This window comes from Brachionichthys hirsutus, chromosome 3 (assembly GCF_040956055.1).
Source record: "Brachionichthys hirsutus isolate HB-005 chromosome 3, CSIRO-AGI_Bhir_v1, whole genome shotgun sequence".
Lineage (NCBI taxonomy): Eukaryota > Metazoa > Chordata > Actinopteri > Lophiiformes > Brachionichthyidae > Brachionichthys > Brachionichthys hirsutus.
The window spans coordinates 10364666-10383189 of NC_090899.1; the positions used below are offsets into that span (position 1 = coordinate 10364666).

General features: G+C 41.6%; 1 protein-coding gene across 1 annotated transcript in view; it reads left to right on the forward strand.

Moving 5' to 3' along the window:
• Nucleotides 1-410: 410 nt before the first annotated feature.
• The window catches only part of LOC137917857 (focal adhesion kinase 1-like), a 28104-nt gene continuing 9990 nt past the window's right edge, over nucleotides 411-18524 (forward strand). The window contains exons 1-25 of the mRNA XM_068760595.1: nucleotides 411-483; nucleotides 3678-3964; nucleotides 4321-4487; nucleotides 5126-5213; nucleotides 5494-5573; nucleotides 5652-5714; nucleotides 5801-5855; nucleotides 6173-6313; nucleotides 6445-6522; nucleotides 6823-6930; nucleotides 7466-7583; nucleotides 7938-7968; nucleotides 8435-8505; nucleotides 8867-8884; nucleotides 9572-9628; nucleotides 9944-9964; nucleotides 11130-11227; nucleotides 11369-11453; nucleotides 11583-11683; nucleotides 12331-12446; nucleotides 12528-12628; nucleotides 12771-12860; nucleotides 12996-13200; nucleotides 17033-17144; nucleotides 18275-18313. Of these exons, the coding sequence (XP_068616696.1) occupies nucleotides 411-483; nucleotides 3678-3964; nucleotides 4321-4487; nucleotides 5126-5213; nucleotides 5494-5573; nucleotides 5652-5714; nucleotides 5801-5855; nucleotides 6173-6313; nucleotides 6445-6522; nucleotides 6823-6930; nucleotides 7466-7583; nucleotides 7938-7968; nucleotides 8435-8505; nucleotides 8867-8884; nucleotides 9572-9628; nucleotides 9944-9964; nucleotides 11130-11227; nucleotides 11369-11453; nucleotides 11583-11683; nucleotides 12331-12446; nucleotides 12528-12628; nucleotides 12771-12860; nucleotides 12996-13200; nucleotides 17033-17144; nucleotides 18275-18313 (2403 nt within the window). The remainder of the gene's footprint in view (nucleotides 484-3677; nucleotides 3965-4320; nucleotides 4488-5125; nucleotides 5214-5493; nucleotides 5574-5651; nucleotides 5715-5800; nucleotides 5856-6172; nucleotides 6314-6444; nucleotides 6523-6822; nucleotides 6931-7465; nucleotides 7584-7937; nucleotides 7969-8434; nucleotides 8506-8866; nucleotides 8885-9571; nucleotides 9629-9943; nucleotides 9965-11129; nucleotides 11228-11368; nucleotides 11454-11582; nucleotides 11684-12330; nucleotides 12447-12527; nucleotides 12629-12770; nucleotides 12861-12995; nucleotides 13201-17032; nucleotides 17145-18274; nucleotides 18314-18524) is intronic.

The following is an 18524-nucleotide window of genomic DNA, read 5'->3' on the forward strand; positions in this document are numbered from 1 at the left end:
CGGGTGACAGGTGCTGAGTGCTGGTAGAGTGGCCTCCTGTGACGGTGCATGCAGTGTCATCAGATGCTGAAGTGCAAATGATATCTGACATCCTGTTTCCTCTTACTGGGCGTCACTTACAGCCGCTGGACCGCAGCTCCAATTGATTCTTTTTCTGTTAGTTCCTGTGACTCTCTTGGGAGGCAGCTGGACATCATCTGTTATCAATAGCAGCCAGGTTACCAACTTTAAAGGCGTATACATTTTTGCGGTATCTTGATATACGTTTATTGGTTATTTCTTGTCATACTTGTATTTGTAAAGAGAGGGCAGGGGCCACTCCTAGTCCCAGGCTCTATGCTGTCGTTGGTTCTCGGCAGCTTTGCCTGGACCTTGTGGCCAGATGTTGAACAGTTTGCCCTAGAGCACAAATGGAGATCAGTGGCTGCATCCCTCTCTGCTGGAGCAAGGGGGCCTGCATCTACGCACAGCACCCGCTACCAAGTATGTACAAATAAATATACCAGAAGAAACTGTCGGTACAAATTTAATTCCATAGATATTAACTTTCATTTCACTTTCAGCACTGAATTTCACCAAAGCCTTGAGATTCACTGTCTCATTGTAGTGGATTCATAAAGTTGTTACTCAGATGTAAACAAGAACAATACACCATTATCGATCTTGCTTTCATTATTTTCATTTAAGTATGAATTGTCCTCATGATCGTCCCGTGTTTGTTTACCATCTTCTCGCTCTTCTTGGAAGCATCTTGCTGTTCGACTCAACCTTCATCTTCCATCAGGATGGATGGATTTCATTTTTCTGAGCTGTGTTTGTATATTCCATATCAAACTTGAGAAGAAATTTGAGAAGAGATGTTCGATATGATGCATTAAAAGACAACGGAATGATGTCGTTTAAGATCTGAGTGCTTAACAGAGGCACAGAATGCTGCATGAGCAGCTGTCAGTCAAAATAATAAACATTGATTTTTCTATGATGTCCTAGAAGTGGGCCAATGGCTGACTTAATTATTAATGCATATAGCCTTTTTCTTTTATTGAAGAAAATGTTTTTGCTTTCACCCAATATTTAGTTTGCAGAAACATTGAGTTCTGTTTGTCAAATGTAAAAAGTTCTCTTTTCCATTTGGGTCACCGTCGTGCTGATCCTTAATGAGGTTAGTGAAATGGGAGCATGTGAGAAGATTCTGATTACTACCCAGTTAGCTGTGATGTCACTGGCACAGAAACAACTCGGAATACACAGGACGGAGCAATGTTTCACTTGTGTGATTGTAACAGACAGAAGTGAACATTCATTACTGCATGCATGTACGGTACGGTATGTTCTCTGTCCCTCTGGTAGCATCCAGGAGGAGGAAGAGGAGGAGGCCAAAAGAGATTTAATAGGGGAGAAAGATGAGCGGGAGGAAGGAACAGAGGTGGTTCGATAGGACAGAAGGATCAAATGGAGATGCGAAGGCTGGAACTGAGAGGCCTGAGAGCACGTGAGATCGGGGGGCAGGCGAGGGGGGGGGGGGGGGGGTTGAGCTGCCAATGAAGGGAGAAGGATGGAGAGAGAAAAACGCAGATCTGGCTGAAAAGCAAGTGAAAAGGTGGAGGCTTTGGGGAGAAAAGCATAAAACAGGTTAAAGCGCAGTGATGGACCAAAACAGGACGGGTGCTCCTTCAGGGTCGCAGTAATATCAGTAACCTAAATAGCAGCTAAACTGCATAGAAACCACCCGCTGCTGCTGATGCTGCAGATGGGGTTCCAGCCTGCTGTGGGATGCCCGTCACTGGAGCGCCACTGAGGGAGGGGGTAGTCGTCCTGGCAGCTGCCTGCTCCCCTCCTGCCTGGCCTAGTTGATTTGATTCCTCTCCCTTTCCTCTACTTCAGTGCGAGTTCGTGCATGTGGGGATTTAGTGGAGTTAAGTTGAAAAGAAATTGGTGCAGTGTTAAAGCGGGTAACACTTGTACCCTGCTGTGTTGTGCATCTCTTTCAAAACCCTAATTCAGGCACGACTCGAGTATAATAATTTTGTACTGGCCTGATCCTGATATTGCAAGTTACATATGCTTTTGTCATATGAAGGCATTTAGTGTTTTTAATTTGTATTTTTTTTTTATGTTTATTCTTTTTGACCGTAGTCACAAGACCTCTGTTTAGGAGATAAACAGGAAGGTCTCAGGTTCCACTCCTTTCCATGATGGATGGTATGAAAAAAAGGTGCCTGAGCAAGAACTATGAAAACTCTTTCTAATCGCAGACATGATGATTTTGTATTCATCATGTCAAGGACATTAATACTGATGCAGCATTAAGGTATCTCCACAACAAAACAATCTTTTGAGAGTTGAATTAAACATTACCTAATTTAGTTACTCTGAATAATTGACACGCAAATGTTTGTTCATTGTGACATAAGTACATTACATAACTCGCAGACTGGTTGGTAGATTTGGATTCAGAAGCCGAGCTTATAAAAAATCTCTTCAATGCTACTGAAGCTGGTTAAAATACTCCCATTCATGTCATGTCATGTACCGGTAATAGTGTTTATGACGTAAGTCGATGTGAAAGCTCCAAGGGAATGTATGTATGTCTACATCTCTAATAGGATTTCACAAAGCTGCAATGTAGCAGGGCTGAGGTTGTGTATGTGATTTTATGTTGCTGTTCTATTGTGTCAGTTTATTTGCATGTCTAATCTTATTGGTGATGGAGCGAGTGAGCGCCAGTAGATGATTGAAACAAGGGGTTGTGTCAGTTGTATCAGCAAGTTGATGTCATTTATTCTAATTTAACATGCTTATATTTCAACAACAAAGTGTATTTTTAACTTTATTTTGACTTAAGCGTCTTGAGTTAAAGTGTAGCTGCTTTATTCTTAGTTGAACCACTTTTTTTATTTTGACATTTTTAGTCGTATTTTAGTTAAATTGTTTGTAGTTGGTCTTAATTACAGTGCTGACAGTTCAGGTACTGGGACACAGTAGCACTGATAGAGAACCAGCATGCACAAAAGCACTTCTTGTAAATAGAATTTAACAATAATACACGTAAATGTTCTGCAGTGACGTGTCGAAGTGTTTGCTGTGAACGGAGTCCATGTAGCTGAGAAACGTTTGGGGATTATGAAACTACCAAATGTAAAGTTTGTCATTTCTTGAGCGAATGAAACCAGAAGCCAAAACATCCCATTTGAGTTACGGTTGTCTGATTTGTGATCAGCTTTTCCAGTGCTGTTTATTATAAGTGTTGGAGTGTATATAAATATACATGTACAGTATATAATTCTGGTACCAGGTTTAAACCTGCAGTTCTACAGTTGTGAGTTCAGCTGTTTAAGCCACATGAGTTCTTTTTTATGTTTTTTGATTATGTACCTTGGGTTTTTTTTCTCGACATCTATGCCTGACAGATTGGTGGTGACTCGGAGGTCTTTTGAGTGTTTGCGTTTCACTGTCTGAGGTACCGTTTTCAGAAATGTGTTTTAAAAGGCTGATTAAGCAGTTTTCGTTCACATTGTAATTGCTTATTTTAATATGATGACTTTTATTCTCCTGCAATTTCAAATGCTCTATTCACAAAATCAGATCATTACATACATTTCCAGTCAGGATACCAGACCAGTTGATTTCATATTGCTTCAAAGTCAGCCCCTCTTCTCTCTGTGTCTCTCTTTCAGAATATGACGGCCAGTTAGCCCCTGGTGGAGCATCGCATTCAGGCATGGCATCGTCTTCCTTCTTGGAACCCAACCACAATCACTCTGCTGCAGGTGGTTGTGGGGTCAAGTCCCGTTCTGGGATGCCTGGTGGTACTGCTGTCGCTACCAGCGGGTCAGCTGGAGGCCTTGAGAGACCCCCAGGTTCCATGGACCGGGTTCTGAAGATCTTCCATTATTTTGAGACCAACAGTGAACCATGCACCTGGGCGAGCAATATCAGGCACGGAGACGCAACAGATGTCAGGGTAGGTCACAAACGTTTCTTAACTCTTTGTGTGCCATTCACGTCTAAAGACGTTTTTTATAACCCAAACATTCATTGCCAACCCTGACATTGAAATCTGCCTCTCTTCAACGGCCCAAAACTCCAGAACGAAAAATGGTAGGAAGACACTTTCTTTTCCTGATGAAAGAAGATACTTTAATCTTTCATTTGGTGTGTGTATAGTCATAGTAAAGAATGTTCTGTGGGGCTTGGAACATCGGGAAAAATGCGCAAAAACTGGTGCACTCGGCATAGAGCTGAAAATGGCCGGCACTCGATGAGTTAAATATTTTTGGTCCATTGTCATTTTTCTAATCCTTTCATTTGTTTCGACAGGGTGTTATCCAGAAGATAGCAGAGATCCACAAACTGCGCTGTGTGTCCTCGCTGGGCCTCCGGCTGACCCATCTGCACTCTGATGCTCTCCATTGGTTACATCCTGATTTGGGTGTGTCTCATGTCAGGGAGAAATATGAGAAACAGCACCCCCAAGAGGAATGGAGGTAGTCAGTTGTTTGTCATTCTATCTTCCCACAATCCGCTTCTCTTTCCTAATTTCACTTGATCCATAAGAGGAACTGTAGAATAATAACGATCATGTCTGCATATTCACTGCGCTCAGATCAGTGACGATTAGAGCTGGCAGATGACACCTTCATCTATAGCTAAAGTATCTGTGGGTTGATTCGTCGTGGTTTCTTAATATTTTGCTGCTACACAATATGCTAATAACCTGGCCATTATATATGGATATCTAGGCAGCTAAATTAACATTATAGTAACAGGCTTGGCTGCACAGAGACGACGACTCCTAGTGCCGATATTTACAGAATATACAGGGATTCATTAAGCAGCTTAAAGATGCATAGTTCTGTGTTGCTGGTGGAGGTTTTTCTGATCTGAATAAAAGCTACAGTGACAACCTGCTTGTCAAGTATTTAACTCGACCTTGTCGGGAGAAACACGTTTGGTGCAGCTTTTCTGTAGGAGGCTGCATGTTGTGTACTCTCTTTCATCATTGGGAACTATGTAATATTTGGCAGAACAAAAATAAAGACACACTGATAAATAATGCTTCATTAAATGTATTGCTAGGTTAACACAAACCCTTATTTATGCAAACTGTCTCTGTCATTCTCAGGTATGAGTTGCGGATACGATACCTTCCTAAAGGTTACCTTAGCCATTTTTCTGAAGACAAACCTTCTCTCAACTACCTCTACCACCAGGTGAGACAGGAAGGTGTCCCAGTTGTGAGAAATGCTAACTAGAACAATATTTTGAGTCTATAATGATATCATAAATCATCTTGAACCTGTTCTGTCATACTTAATCTGGTCTGGAACCTTCTGTCTGTTCCATTTTTACTGAGACATGGTTTGAAAGAAATGATGAAAGAGAAGTTAATATGTCATAGGACTGCAACATGTATATGGCTTCTCTTTAAACTACTTTACATCAGTGTTGCTACATCATAGCGTACTATGATGTTCTGTGTTATTCATCCAGGTCAAGAGTGACTACATGCAACATATAGCTGATCAGGTGGATCAAGATGTTGCTTTGAAACTGGGCTGTTTGGAAATTAGGTGAGAAACAAGTTTTCCAGAATATCGCTGAATTGCCATTTGATTCTGCATTAACACTTTGCTCTTTCTGAATTACAGGAGGTTTTTCAGAGAGATGCCAGGAAATGCCCTTGATAAGAAATCAAATTATGAACTACTAGAGTAAGATTGATTTTGTTTGCCTGTGATCTGCTTTAAGACACACTTTTTATCTGTTCAAATATAAATGTGTGGTGTGTTATTCTCAGGAAAGATGTTGGTTTGAGAAGGTTCTTCCCCAAAAGCCTATTGGACTCCCTCAAGGTAAACCCTGAACCGCTGTTGATGCAGGAACCGTCAACTCCTGTTTAAGCTCAGATAACAGAAATGGCAATGACCGAAATTCATTTAGTCTTGCTTCGTCTGCCAGATGAGGTAATGACTGCTCTGCTGAAAGTCCTGACTGATGGGGAGATCAGATGACTAGCTGGCTGACTTTCAAATAATCTGATTGCATGAAATTACGTTAAACCTCCTGTTGTCACTCGTGGGGTTCCTTGTCATTGGTCTGCGTTTTTTGGCTTTCTCGGAAAGACTTAACCATTGTAAATAAACCAAATTCTGTCCCTCAACCCTGTCAGGCAAAGACTCTTCGTAAGCAGATCCAGCAAACCTTTAAGCTGTTTGCCAACCTCAACGATGAACAGAGCATCCACAAGTTCGTCGAGATACTCTCCCCCATCTACCGCTTTGACAAAGAGTGCTTTAAATGTGCATTAGGGGTAAGACCATGCTTGGTTCATAAACTTCATTCGTACGTTTCTCAGCATGCTCTAAAATAGTTAAGCAGATTGTACAGTGAGACCTGATGATGACAACGCCTCCTTTAATTCTGAACTGTCTGTCTTTTTAGTCTAGTTGGGTAATATCAGTAGAGTTAGCTATTGGACCAGAGGAAGGAATCAGCTACCTCACAGATAAGGGCTCGACGGTGAGTAAGGCAAACGGACCACCTAAAAGTCCTGCACTGCTAACATTGTGTTATCAACTTTACACTTAATGAGAACAAGCTACCCCCCCCCCCCCCCAAAAAAACCCCCAACGTTAATATTTTCAACAAAGTGAGTCACAGCTCACATTAACAGTGTCAGCACTGTTGTGATTATAGAAATGAATGACGAATGATATTGGTTTTTTGAAAAAGATTATTTCTGTTAAACTAATTGGAATATGTGCTGTTAAGATATTTGTGAATTGTAATCTTTGTGTCTACCTGTTTTTGATTCTGCAGCCTACGCACTTAGCTAACTTTAACCAGGTTCAGTCCATCCAGTACGCTCCTTTGGAAGACAAAGACAGGAAAGGCATGCTGCAGCTCAATGTAGCAGGAGCTCCAGAGGTGAAAGCGCGTGCACACCTGCACACACACACACTATACTATTTGCTTACTCTCCATTTCAGGGTGGTTCTTAGCTGATAAACCACTGATACGTTTGAGTTTGAACAACAGTTTGACGTAGAAAGTTAGAAATACAAATTTTTCCATGTCCAATAAACTGAGTGAACTTGCTTCTGCTTGCTTAATGTCATGTTTTGGTTTTACATGATCTCCAGCCAAAAAGAAAAGACAATTCTGTAAGGAAAGAGAATAAATGGTCTTGACGGATGAAGGCAGGTGTTGCCATCTGCACTTGAGTGTCAGGCCTTACTAGAGAAACATGAGCCTATCAGGGCTAGTCGAGTGTGTGTGTGTGTGTGTGTGTGTGTGTGTGTGTGTGTGTGCGTGTGTGTGTGCAGTAGATTCTGTGGTGGTAGAGAACGTTAACCCTAATAAAGCTCTCATTGTGTCATTTTGAAGAAGCTCTCTGTCTCACTCTTGCTTTTGTGTGTGTGTGTGTGTGGGTGCGTGTGTGTGTGTGTGTGTGTGTGTGTAGCCCCTCACGGTCACCACGACTTCATTGACGACAGCAGAAAACATGGCTGACTTGATTGACGGGTACTGTCGGCTTGTCTCCTCTGCTGCCCACTCTTTCATTGTCAGAGTCCACAAAGGTAGGACACAACACGATTCTTCTTTATCGTCTCCTCACTATACGCCCATACGGTCATACTTTGGTGTCTTTTGTAGAATGACAATAGGAGACGTGTGTGAAGTTAAATGATGATGATGTTACGTGAAGCAAAGATAAACATTTGCGATTAATACTCCAGGTTGGAATGGCTGTCAGCCATCTTTCATGCACTAGACAGGTTTGATTGTGCCTGATGAGGCTTTATACTTTGTCACTTTGAATCACCAGCATGTGTTTGTCCAGTCTATTCTAAAAATACCCGTCTACAAAGAAGTGATAGTCATACGGCCTTTCTCCTCTATGTATCATATATGTGTTCATTTTATCTCTGTAGACGGGGACAGGGCGCTGCCTTCCATCCCAAAGTAAGTCTACAAATCCTTTTTGTCTCATTCAAGTTGTTTATACAGCGAAATAAATGTTTCAGCGAATTATATGTATGTTCTCCCCATGTCCGCGTGGATTTTCCTCCCACCTCCAAAAACATGTGATTTAGGTGAAACGATTACTCCAAATTGTCTGTAGGTGTGAGTGTGTCCGTGTGTCGTTGTCTCTCTCTTAAACTCTTAAATGTTTGAATCTGAAAGCTGCCTCCTTAAAACTGCTTATATCCTGTGCAATTTGAAATGACCTAAATCTAAAAACAGCTTGATTTTGATAAAAATGTATTTATTTAATTTCCTATACGATGCAAAGAAGTTCATAATAAAATATAGACTTCTCTCGTTCAGATGAAGAAGGGTCCTCCGTTCCACTGGTTACACTCCTATTTTCATGACCTCATTCAGAATTCACTGGTTTATCTTGCATGGTTGTGTCTTTCTGGTCCAGGGTGTCGAATCATGAGAGGCGGATGGAAAAACGGATGGACGGCGTGCGGACCAGAGCAGTTTGTGTCTCCGGTACATCCTTGTCTCTTTTCTCCTTTCCTGTCGGTGTGTTTCCGTCCTGCTAACGTGCCTCTCTGTCTGCTGCTCTAAATGTCAGGAACGACAGTGGCTGCTCAGAGCTGATAAATGCTTCACAGATATGTGTGCTTCCCTGTCACCCCTATAAAGTCTCATCTGTTGGCAGTGAAGAGCCCGCATGGAGAGCTTTAGTCTCTCACTCTGCCAGAACTGTCCTCTGACAAACTCACTCACTCAGCATTAAATGAGAATGACCTCTGTGTAATTCCTATGCCCTTATTTATTTATACAACCGTAGAATGAATTGTCCCTTCTCTTTCCCACTGTGTGTGTTCTTCTTGTTGTGCTGCTGCAGGTCACACTAGTGGCGACGGTAAACAACATTCCTTCAATTAATCATCTTATATTAGTAATCCAGTAGAAATCCTTGTTTACATTTAATGATAGTGTCTGTGTGAATAGTTTCGTTCTCTCTGTCGCTCTCTCTTTGTTTCAGCTTTATCCATGACTCAGTCTGTTTTTCTGTGGAAAGAACAAACCTTTCCATCCTTCCCCTTTCCATCCCTGCTCTTTCCTCTCCTCTCTCTCTCTTCTCTTCCCCTCCATTGTTAGCCTTTCTGTCTTTTCTTTTGCCTTGCATTCTTAGTCTGTGACTTTTGTATCGTACTCGAAATTCTAACTTGCTTTGCATGTGTTTGGAGTCGGATATGGTGACAGTCTTTTGGAAAGGTACTTCTGTGTAATGATGGTGTCTTACTCCTTTTGTCTGTTAATGTATTTTCATGTTCTTGAATTGCATGCAGATATTGTTGACTTGTTTTACTGGCAGTGTCTTCAGTGTGTATGTAGTTTATGTTATAACCCTTTTGGATCATAAAGTGGGATTTGCCAAAAATGTATTATTAATTAATGTGAATACCGTCTATGATCTTCAGCTTATTTGGAATGTTAGTTTTGAGCTCATCCATTCTTTACTTCTCTTATCTTCCCTTTGTTTGTCACCAAGTGAGACTTGATGGTCATGAACTCTTTCTCATCCTATTTTTCTCTGGCTCTGCAGAAACCGATGACTACGCAGAGATCATAGATGAGGAAGACACTTATACCATGCCTTCAAGTAAGCAGTTTTCTCCTTTTTGTGCTGTAATAAAGGTCATAATCCAGTCAAACTTTCACAAATAAACTGTCAACACATGCACAAATAAACTGTGCATGTGTTGTTTCACTTCTATTTAGTGTTTTAATTTCTGTTTAAAACTAACACTTTGTCCTCTTGGTAACTAATGGTGTGTTTTCTGATGAGGAGCACTTTGGTTGTCATTGACATTTAGTACTTCCAGTTCCTCCACAGTATAATGAAGATCACCAGTAAAGCATATCTGTACTCACAGCTAGTTATTTCTTTCTCCTATCACTAACTCATTTCCCCCAGAATACTATGGACTAGATCAAGGTAATGACTGGAACATGTCATGAATCTGTTTGTAATGCGATGGCTCTTTGATATAGTTTCTGTGGTCCTTATTTTGTGTTTGCTTGTAAGTGTAAAATAAAATCCTGAATTTATTTTATATCTGTAAGCCTTTATTTTGATCCTCTGTTGACCTGTGATGTGTTGTCAGTTTGAGTCGAAAGATAGCTTCAGAACTAAGTCCAGCTTGTTGAACAAGGTCCTTAATGTGTATTTTAACATGACAGCACCTCAACAGGATATTAGGTGTATTATGTAACTAGGCACGCTGACTCAGCATATACCTAATTCCAACTCTGGCCTGGGGGAGGGAGTGCAGAGAAGCTTTTAAATACAGTAACACTAAAAATGCCGATCATTAATTATGGTCAGTTTTACATGTTGTTCCATTCCCACTGAAGGCTTTTTATTGCACTGAATAGTCTTCATGTGTGCATTTGTAATGGCCACAGTTTACATGAGAGGTCCTGTAAACCTATAGCGCACAGTTATGAATAGAGCAGCAATTATGTGCTCTATTCATCGATTCCTGTGTCAGTTACACGGATGAAGTCAGGTAAACATTGTATTTCCTGCCAGGTAAAGCAAACTACCTGCCGCTCATCAGCCAACATTTTTCAGAGGAGAAAAACGGACGTAGCACATTGAAAATCCCTGTTTGATCATGCAAACATCAAACTGGTCCTATATCAGCCTGTGAGCAGAGCATTTCAGCTCACAGGCTTCAATCCCGATCATCTTGTGAGATGCTGGCTGTCTGCATTACATGATGGCATGTCTGGCTGTGGTTCCGTGACGCTGTCGCTGCATGTTTTCGACAGTGAGCTACTGCAATAATAGCTAAGCTTGTCAGAGTAGGAAAATACTTCAATTGGTTTTATATTGACATTCAAGAATACTTAATACCGGTACTTTGTAATGCTATATAACTCCTAGCAACAATCACTTGTTCCAACCCTGTGAAGGAGGGACTTCACCAAACCCTGTACACCGTTTTGCACTCTGACAAGCTTCGTAATTGCAAGACCGGAGAATCTATGAAGGTGAACTGATGTGTGTTTTATAATCTAAAGGTCTGCTCTCTTTGACCTTATTTTCTTGTCTGCATCTGTGCGTGTGCTCATGTCCGTGTATGTTGTGAACCCAGCACGGGACTATGAGATTCAGCGGGATTGTATTGAGTTGGGGCGCTGCATAGGTGAAGGCCAGTTTGGAGACGTCCACCAAGGAGTCTACATCAGCCCGGTATGTTGTTTCACCTGCACAAACGCTCGATTGTCTGTAGCTGTTGATTTGTAGCTTCTCCAGCTGTTATTTAGCTGTAGATGATTTTGCTGAATACATTGAATGTACCTGAGTGTGTGTATGTGTTTGTGTTTCCTGCAGGAGAACCCAGCCTTGCCTGTGGCAGTAAAGACATGTAAGAACTCAACATCAGACAGCGTCCGGGAAAAGTTTCTCCAAGAAGCATGTAAGTCGTGTGTGTTTGTGTGTCTCCAGTGTTACCAGCTAACCATGTTTCTTGTTCAAGAATTTGCACATTGTTTTTCTCATCAAAGAAAACTTTTGAACCCTTGGTCCGTCTTTTATGTCCCTGCAGTGACCATGCATCAGTTTGACCACCCCCACATTGTGAAGCTGATGGGCGTCATCACAGAAAACCCCGTCTGGATCATCATGGAGCTCTGCACACTCGGGGAGGTGGGGCAAAAATAAGAAATAGTTTTGAGAATAATGCTATTTGTGTTATGGATCCATGGACATGTTTAAATTTAAAATTACATTTTTATAAAGTAAGCATTGAGACGTCCAATATTTATTGAGCATATGGCTATTTCTTTTAATATTTATTGTGTGACATTTTAATTTCATTTGAACTTCTAGAGTTTTAAAAATGCCAGCAGCAAAAAACCAAGTCTTGAATGATTTTGGTCTTTTCGGGATATAATCAATCAATGATTCAAATGTGTATTTATTTCTGTTTATGCTGGTTGATATTGGTTTTCATAAACCCACATGAGCAGGGAAAATGGCACGTAACTGCTGTGTGCTGCTTTACTTCAATGTACTTTTATGGTTTACACAGATTGTTTTGTCGAAAAGGTGGATAATGTCCCTGCTGACTTTTCCACACTTAGTTTCAGTTTATTGTTGCAATAATTTAAATTCCTTTTCAGTTTTTTACTCATTTTATTGTTGTTACCTCTGCTGTTCTTCTCTCTTACTTCCTGCCCTTTTTATGTCCTCTCTTATACCACATCTATTAATCACAGTTCTAATATAACATTTATAATATACTGTCCTGTCCCTCATACCCATTTGTTTGTTTCTTGTGTTGTTCTCCATAGTTACGGTCATTTCTCCAGGTGAGGAAGTACAGTTTAGACTTGGCCAGTCTCATCTTGTACTCATACCAGCTCAGCACGGCACTGGCATATCTGGAGAGCAAGCGTTTTGTGCACAGGTATAGCTAAGGGTCTCTAGCATGTTAGGGTAAAATCAGATTAGATCATTTTCCAAGGGCCAATATCTTTTCTCTCCTTAGGGACATTGCAGCACGGAATGTGTTGGTGTCTACAGTGGACTGTGTGAAGCTGGGGGACTTTGGTTTGTCACGGTACATGGAAGACAGCTCCTATTACAAAGGTGAATACTACCTCTGTACATGTATAGTTCCATAAATGCACTCTTTGCTGTCTCAGTTGAACTTTCTGTGATCTATAGTAACACATCAGTACTATTTGGACTGGCATGAACTGAATGTAATACAGTTGATCCCTTTTTTCAGCATCTAAAGGTAAACTTCCCATTAAATGGATGGCTCCAGAATCCATCAACTTCAGGCGGTTTACCACAGCCAGTGACGTCTGGATGTTTGGTAAGGTCAAGTCTGTTGATAGATTTCTTTTGTCACTTCAGATGTTTACTTTTAAATTGACATTTCCTTTGCTTTAGCAACATTTAAACGTCGATATAAGTGTCTGTCAATGATTGAGTTTTCCTCTCAACACAGGCGTCTGTATGTGGGAGATCCTGATGTTCGGCATTAAACCATTCCAGGGTGTGAAAAACAACGATGTAATCGGCAGGATAGAGAACGGCGAACGACTCGCTATGCCCCCGCAGTGTCCTCCTACTCTCTACAGCTTGATGACAAAGTGTTGGTCGTATGATCCCAGCAAGAGGCCACGCTTCACCGAACTCAAAACACAGCTAAGGTATGTGCTTAATGAAATCGGGTTTGTGAGTCTGCTTGTGTTGTTCCAGAATGTGGAGGCTGTTTGGTTTGTATCTCAAGGACACACTGACTTATTGAAACACTTGGACAGGTGAAGCTCTGCCTCTGGAGTGTTGAAGTGATCCTTACATCGTTCTAACAGCAGGTGTCACTGTCTACTCCACTTGTCTTGGTAGATAGATCACAGCATATAACCCTGACACTAGTGGCGGAGATGAAGAGACTGAGGTTCTCATTTGGAGTAAGAGGTTGGATAGGATTAGAAATGAGGCAATAAGAGGGACAGTGAAGGTTAGACGTTTTGGAGACAAGGTCAGAGAGGACAGACTTTGATGGATTGGACGTGTCCAGAGGAGAGACAGGGACTATATCGGTAGGAGGATGTTGAAGATGGAGCTATCAGGGAACAGGGCTAGAGGTAGACCCAGGAGAAGATGCATGGACGTAGTGAGGGAGGACATGAGAGTGGCTGGTGTTGGGGAGGACGATGCAAAGGACAGGGTGAAGTGCAGAAAGTTGGTTTGCTGTGGCGTCCCCTTGTGGGACAAGCTGAAAGTACAGTAGTAGTAGTTGAGTCTGCCAAGAGGGGCGACGATCACATTATAAAAAGAATAAATTAAAAGTGGATGAAGCTCGAATACCATGTACGATGTCATTTCCGAGTACAAATACAGACTAGTAAAGGAAGAATAAAAGAAAAAGACTCAAATACTGAGTTACACTACAGAAACTATTATATTACTTGTTCATCTTTATTCTCAGTGCTGTAAAGTAGGATGGGCAGGTAGGTAGAAGGAGTGAAGCAAACATGATTCAGCAATTCAGACTCATTCAGACATGAACAAACCTGTAGTTTTATGGGAATTATACATCTCATGCTAAGACAGAACACAAAGACATAAATAGTGGTGGTGCTGAGTTAAAGGGTGAATGAGAGCAGGGTTTGCATAGCAGCAAACTGATTACAATGGAAAGTGAATGAATTTCTTGTTGAATGTGAGCTTCAGCAGTGGCCTTTTGACTGACTCTTTTGGGGGGCTGCTCATCAATATGCAGATGTTAGCGCAGGCTCATATTTAAAGTGCAGTTGTTTTAAATGACATAAAATGTTGACTCCAATTTGCAAACACTGTGAGACATGCATTGCTTACATGTAGTCGAGTGAATGCAGTTAAAATGTCACTCGATAAAAAATCACTTCTTAGTCATTTCAAAAATAGCATCTAAAATAATTAATTACGTAACCGTGTCCATCACTCGGCACTGATGAGGGAAGGTGGAGCTCGCGTGTCTCGCGTTTTCCTGTCTCTGCTTGCTTTTCCGGTAAACTCTCGGTTGAACAAAGGACAGATTGATGACCACGTTCGATAAAAAGTGATGAAGTAGTGACGTAGAACGGGCTTCACTGTTTGAGATGTGAGGTCCAAAATCATGCCTGCAAGCGCCGCCTCTCACCACAGGTGCCAGTGAAGAGGAAAATCCAACAGACAATATTTGGAATTAACCAGGAAAGACTAAATATGAAATATGTGCCTTTTTTAAATATTTTCCCGGACAGAGTGGAAGAGCAGAACATTCAACAGTGCAACACGCCTCCATCATCATTTCCTCCACTGTGTGCATTCTCTCTCTGCCTTGTTCTCCTTCTCACAAACATAGCAGGAAAATAAAAGCACACGTTTAACTCCTGTGGTTTTACGAGTTTGCTTAACACCGGCATGCGTCACACTATAAATTCCGCCATGATTACACTTCCATTTCTCTCTATTCCCTCAGCGTTCTGTTCTCTCTCTCTCTCTTATGTCTACTCCACATTCTCTATTCTACCCTTTCAGTCTGGGTTCTCTTTTCTTTTTTTTTTATCCTCTCCAACCCTCATTCACCTTTTTATCGGTCATCCGGGTCTCACTAGGAGGTTTGCTCATTAGTGTGACGTGAGCACAGTATGTTTGCGGTTGTATATCTTAATGAGCTGGAATCCTGCTGTAGAAAGTATGTGTGACCTGCCCTCAACGAAATATACGTTGGCATGAACTAATGGTGAGAAACCCTCACGGTGCCCCATCATACCAGTGTCTTAGAAACCAAGTCAATATTGACCATGTTAACTGTAGTCATTGGCTATTAATAGGGGAAAGTTATAACATATAAGGTTAAACAGTTTGGTTTGCTTTGGCTGCCTTTTATATCATAATATCAATTATAGGGCAGTGCTGCCAAATATGCAGCTCTCAGCTACTAGAGTTTTCCTAGAGGGTGGGCCAACCTGTGTGTGTGTGTGTGTGTGTGCGTTTACACAGTGGGCAACTGCCAGGCGCTAAAGAACTGAAAGAGAGCGAGAGAGAGAGAGAGAATAGACACAGAATGAAAGAAGTAAGAACATGTAAGTAGAGCTGCAGCTTTGGCTTCCCTGGTTGGAGCTTGCAGCTCCTGACTCTCAGATCGTTGGTTCCGGTGACCGAGTCGAACAGAACGACTGTCTGGACGTCGTCTGGCTCCGGTGGATTGGCCTGTTCTTAAGGTATTGTGTTGTCTGCTCGCAGCTTTACCTGCGAGCATCTTGTTCATTTCCCTTTTATTCAGCATCACCTCTGTCGGTATACAGTAAAGGTGTTTAAGCCATGTGTGTGTCCTGATGAGGGACAGGCCCTATCAGGAGACAGCCTCTGACAGGTGCAAGGACACAGACCCTCACAGCAGGAGACAACAGAACAGGAGGGCAATGATGTTACTAGAAATAGCTCTTACCCATGCCAGATGGTAGCAGTGTGGGGTGTGTTGATCGGGTTTTCAGGAGCCATCACTTCTGAGCAGCAGTTCTGAGTTTGCTTGAGCAGCAGTTTTCCTAAGGAAAAGGTCAGTAAGGATCATTTTAGCGACACGAGCCAGTATGGATGTGGAATGGTTCTCTGCTTTTGATTAACTTTTTTTTTTATTATTATTAATTGTATCCTAAGAATTTCTGTCTTGTTTTTGCTGATACAGCAAAGAGATGTTAGTGACGAGTAAAAGTTGAACCACATTTAGTCTTTTGTAAGACAAGATGATGGAATGAAAGTACATGTTGTGTACGCCCAAACTGGTTGGAAGCGGCTTGAATTGTAATTATTGTTACATGGCTGTGTAATATTACTGGGAGTTTCTGTAGAGATCTGGGTGAACTATGATTGCAGCGAGAACCTGATCAACACAGCGTTTCCCGCAGGGTTTAATTTGCTTTCAGAGCAGAATTGAAAGTGTTTTTGACAACGAACAAATGGTGCGAGTTAGAGCAGATGTTAGAGCAGATGTTAGAGCTCTAACGCTCACAACAGAGTGATCGTCCTCTTCGAGAGTGATCTGGCTGTCTGACGCGTTTAGCTGCGGTCGTTGCTGCTGAAGCTGGAACTAACTATTGAGGACAAATAACTTATCATCACGCTGGTGATTTAGTTATTGAATAGCTCTTTTGTCTTCCTAAATAAAATGCTTGAATGCGGCGTTTGTTTACGCAGGTCGTCATTGTTTATATTGACCTTTGAAAATCAACACAGTTTACTATGATGCGCACATCTGGAAAGGGGCGGTACTTTCTCGCACCACCATTGTCCTCTGATTTGTTTTAACACATTCAACACGATAACTTGAATAAGATGCTTGGTGATGATTGAAATATGTTTGATTACAGACATTAATATTCCATGAGGTGCTGACGGAGACATTAAATTATGACGTAACAGTCTGATTACTTCCATATTAAAGCACCTATCCCTGATTGCTGGGCACCAGGAGGCTTTTTTGTGGCATCATCTTGTTTCATGCTTTGTTTCCAGCACTATATTAGAGGAGGAGAAGCTCCAGCAGAAGGAGAGGAACCGGATGGAGATGAGGAGACAGGTCACGGTTTCGTGGGACTCCGGAGGGTCTGATGACGCGCCACCAAAAGTAAGATGCGACTAAATCTCATGTTTCTGCTTTTGTGCAAGTGGACTACTTGTGCATAGACTATGTACTATGGCATGTTGTAATTCAAAGCAATGCCATTGGTTTGCATTCAGAATGACCATTTGTCAGGCTGCTTCGGTGGATGCGCTGCTTGCAAGAATGTGTTAAGTGTAGAATTCACGCAGTCGCTATAAATACTTGAAGAACTTTGTAGGTTTTGTGCAAATATATCTCTTAACCGCCGACAAAACAACAACAACAACCAACAAACAGAAATGCACAACGGCACACTCGTAGGCAGAGAGAAATAATTAACAGAAAAGCAGTAGATTGTTATTCAGTCAGGATTCTGCCATCAGGAGTCAAACGGTGCAGAAACGTTTGATACAGAGCTTGTTTGCGCTGCACTGTAAGCCTTGTGGCGTCACGTCTGTCCTTATTTAGTCTCACACATGAAGAAAAACGACACTCTTTAAAGCTTATGTTGCATTAAACCACAGCTCCTGTTCTTTATGGATCCCGACAGCTTGATTTTAAGAACTGACTTTCTGCACTTAATGTTTTGCTTAAATTACAAAACATTCTTCAACGTTAAATCTAATTACAAATTCGTGCAAAATATATATTTTTAAAGGTTTTTTCAAGCCACATAGTTTTTATATTCTCTGCATGCAAGATCTACCGGTACTTGCCTTTTCTTCCCACAAAGCTGTGTCTTGAGATTCATTTTCTATTATCCTCTACACATTTTGGAAAAAATAAATAGGCGTGACTGTCCTATCCTCATCCTTTCAATCTGTCTCCCCGTCGTTATTGCTTTTTTCCCCCTCCCTCCATTTTAGATTGGGTATTCCCATGGAATCCTACTGCTTCTACAGGCGAAGGGAAGATTCAAACTTCCAAGATATCATTTGGCTGGTGTTTAAGAACCTTTTGTCTGTCTGTGTGTGAGCATCACACCCTGCTGTGCCTGAGTCTGGAGCATCCGTTTGTCCTCGGTTACGTTTTCTTGTCTGCTTCTTTTTGTCTTTCCTTCTTTCCTTTTTCTTTCCCTGTCTCCCTCCACCCCTGTTTTTTTTTTGTTTGTTTGTCTGTTTCCCCCCACGTGTCTGTCTGTCTTGCTGTCGGAGGTGTGGTCCAGAGAAAGCTACTTTGAGAGGCTGTGGAAGGTAGAGGCTACAGCACTGCTAGAAATGAACTCTGTGTTAAAGATGCTTGCGTCATTTTGAATTTCATTCCAAGGAGGCAAAGTGTTCCATCATCAACCTTCAACAGCTTCATCTCAACAAATCACCAGAAACCAAGACGGGAAGTGAGGCTGTAGGTTCACCAAGCACCTCTGGATTAACTTGGATTAAGCAATTTGCGTAAAACAGTTTA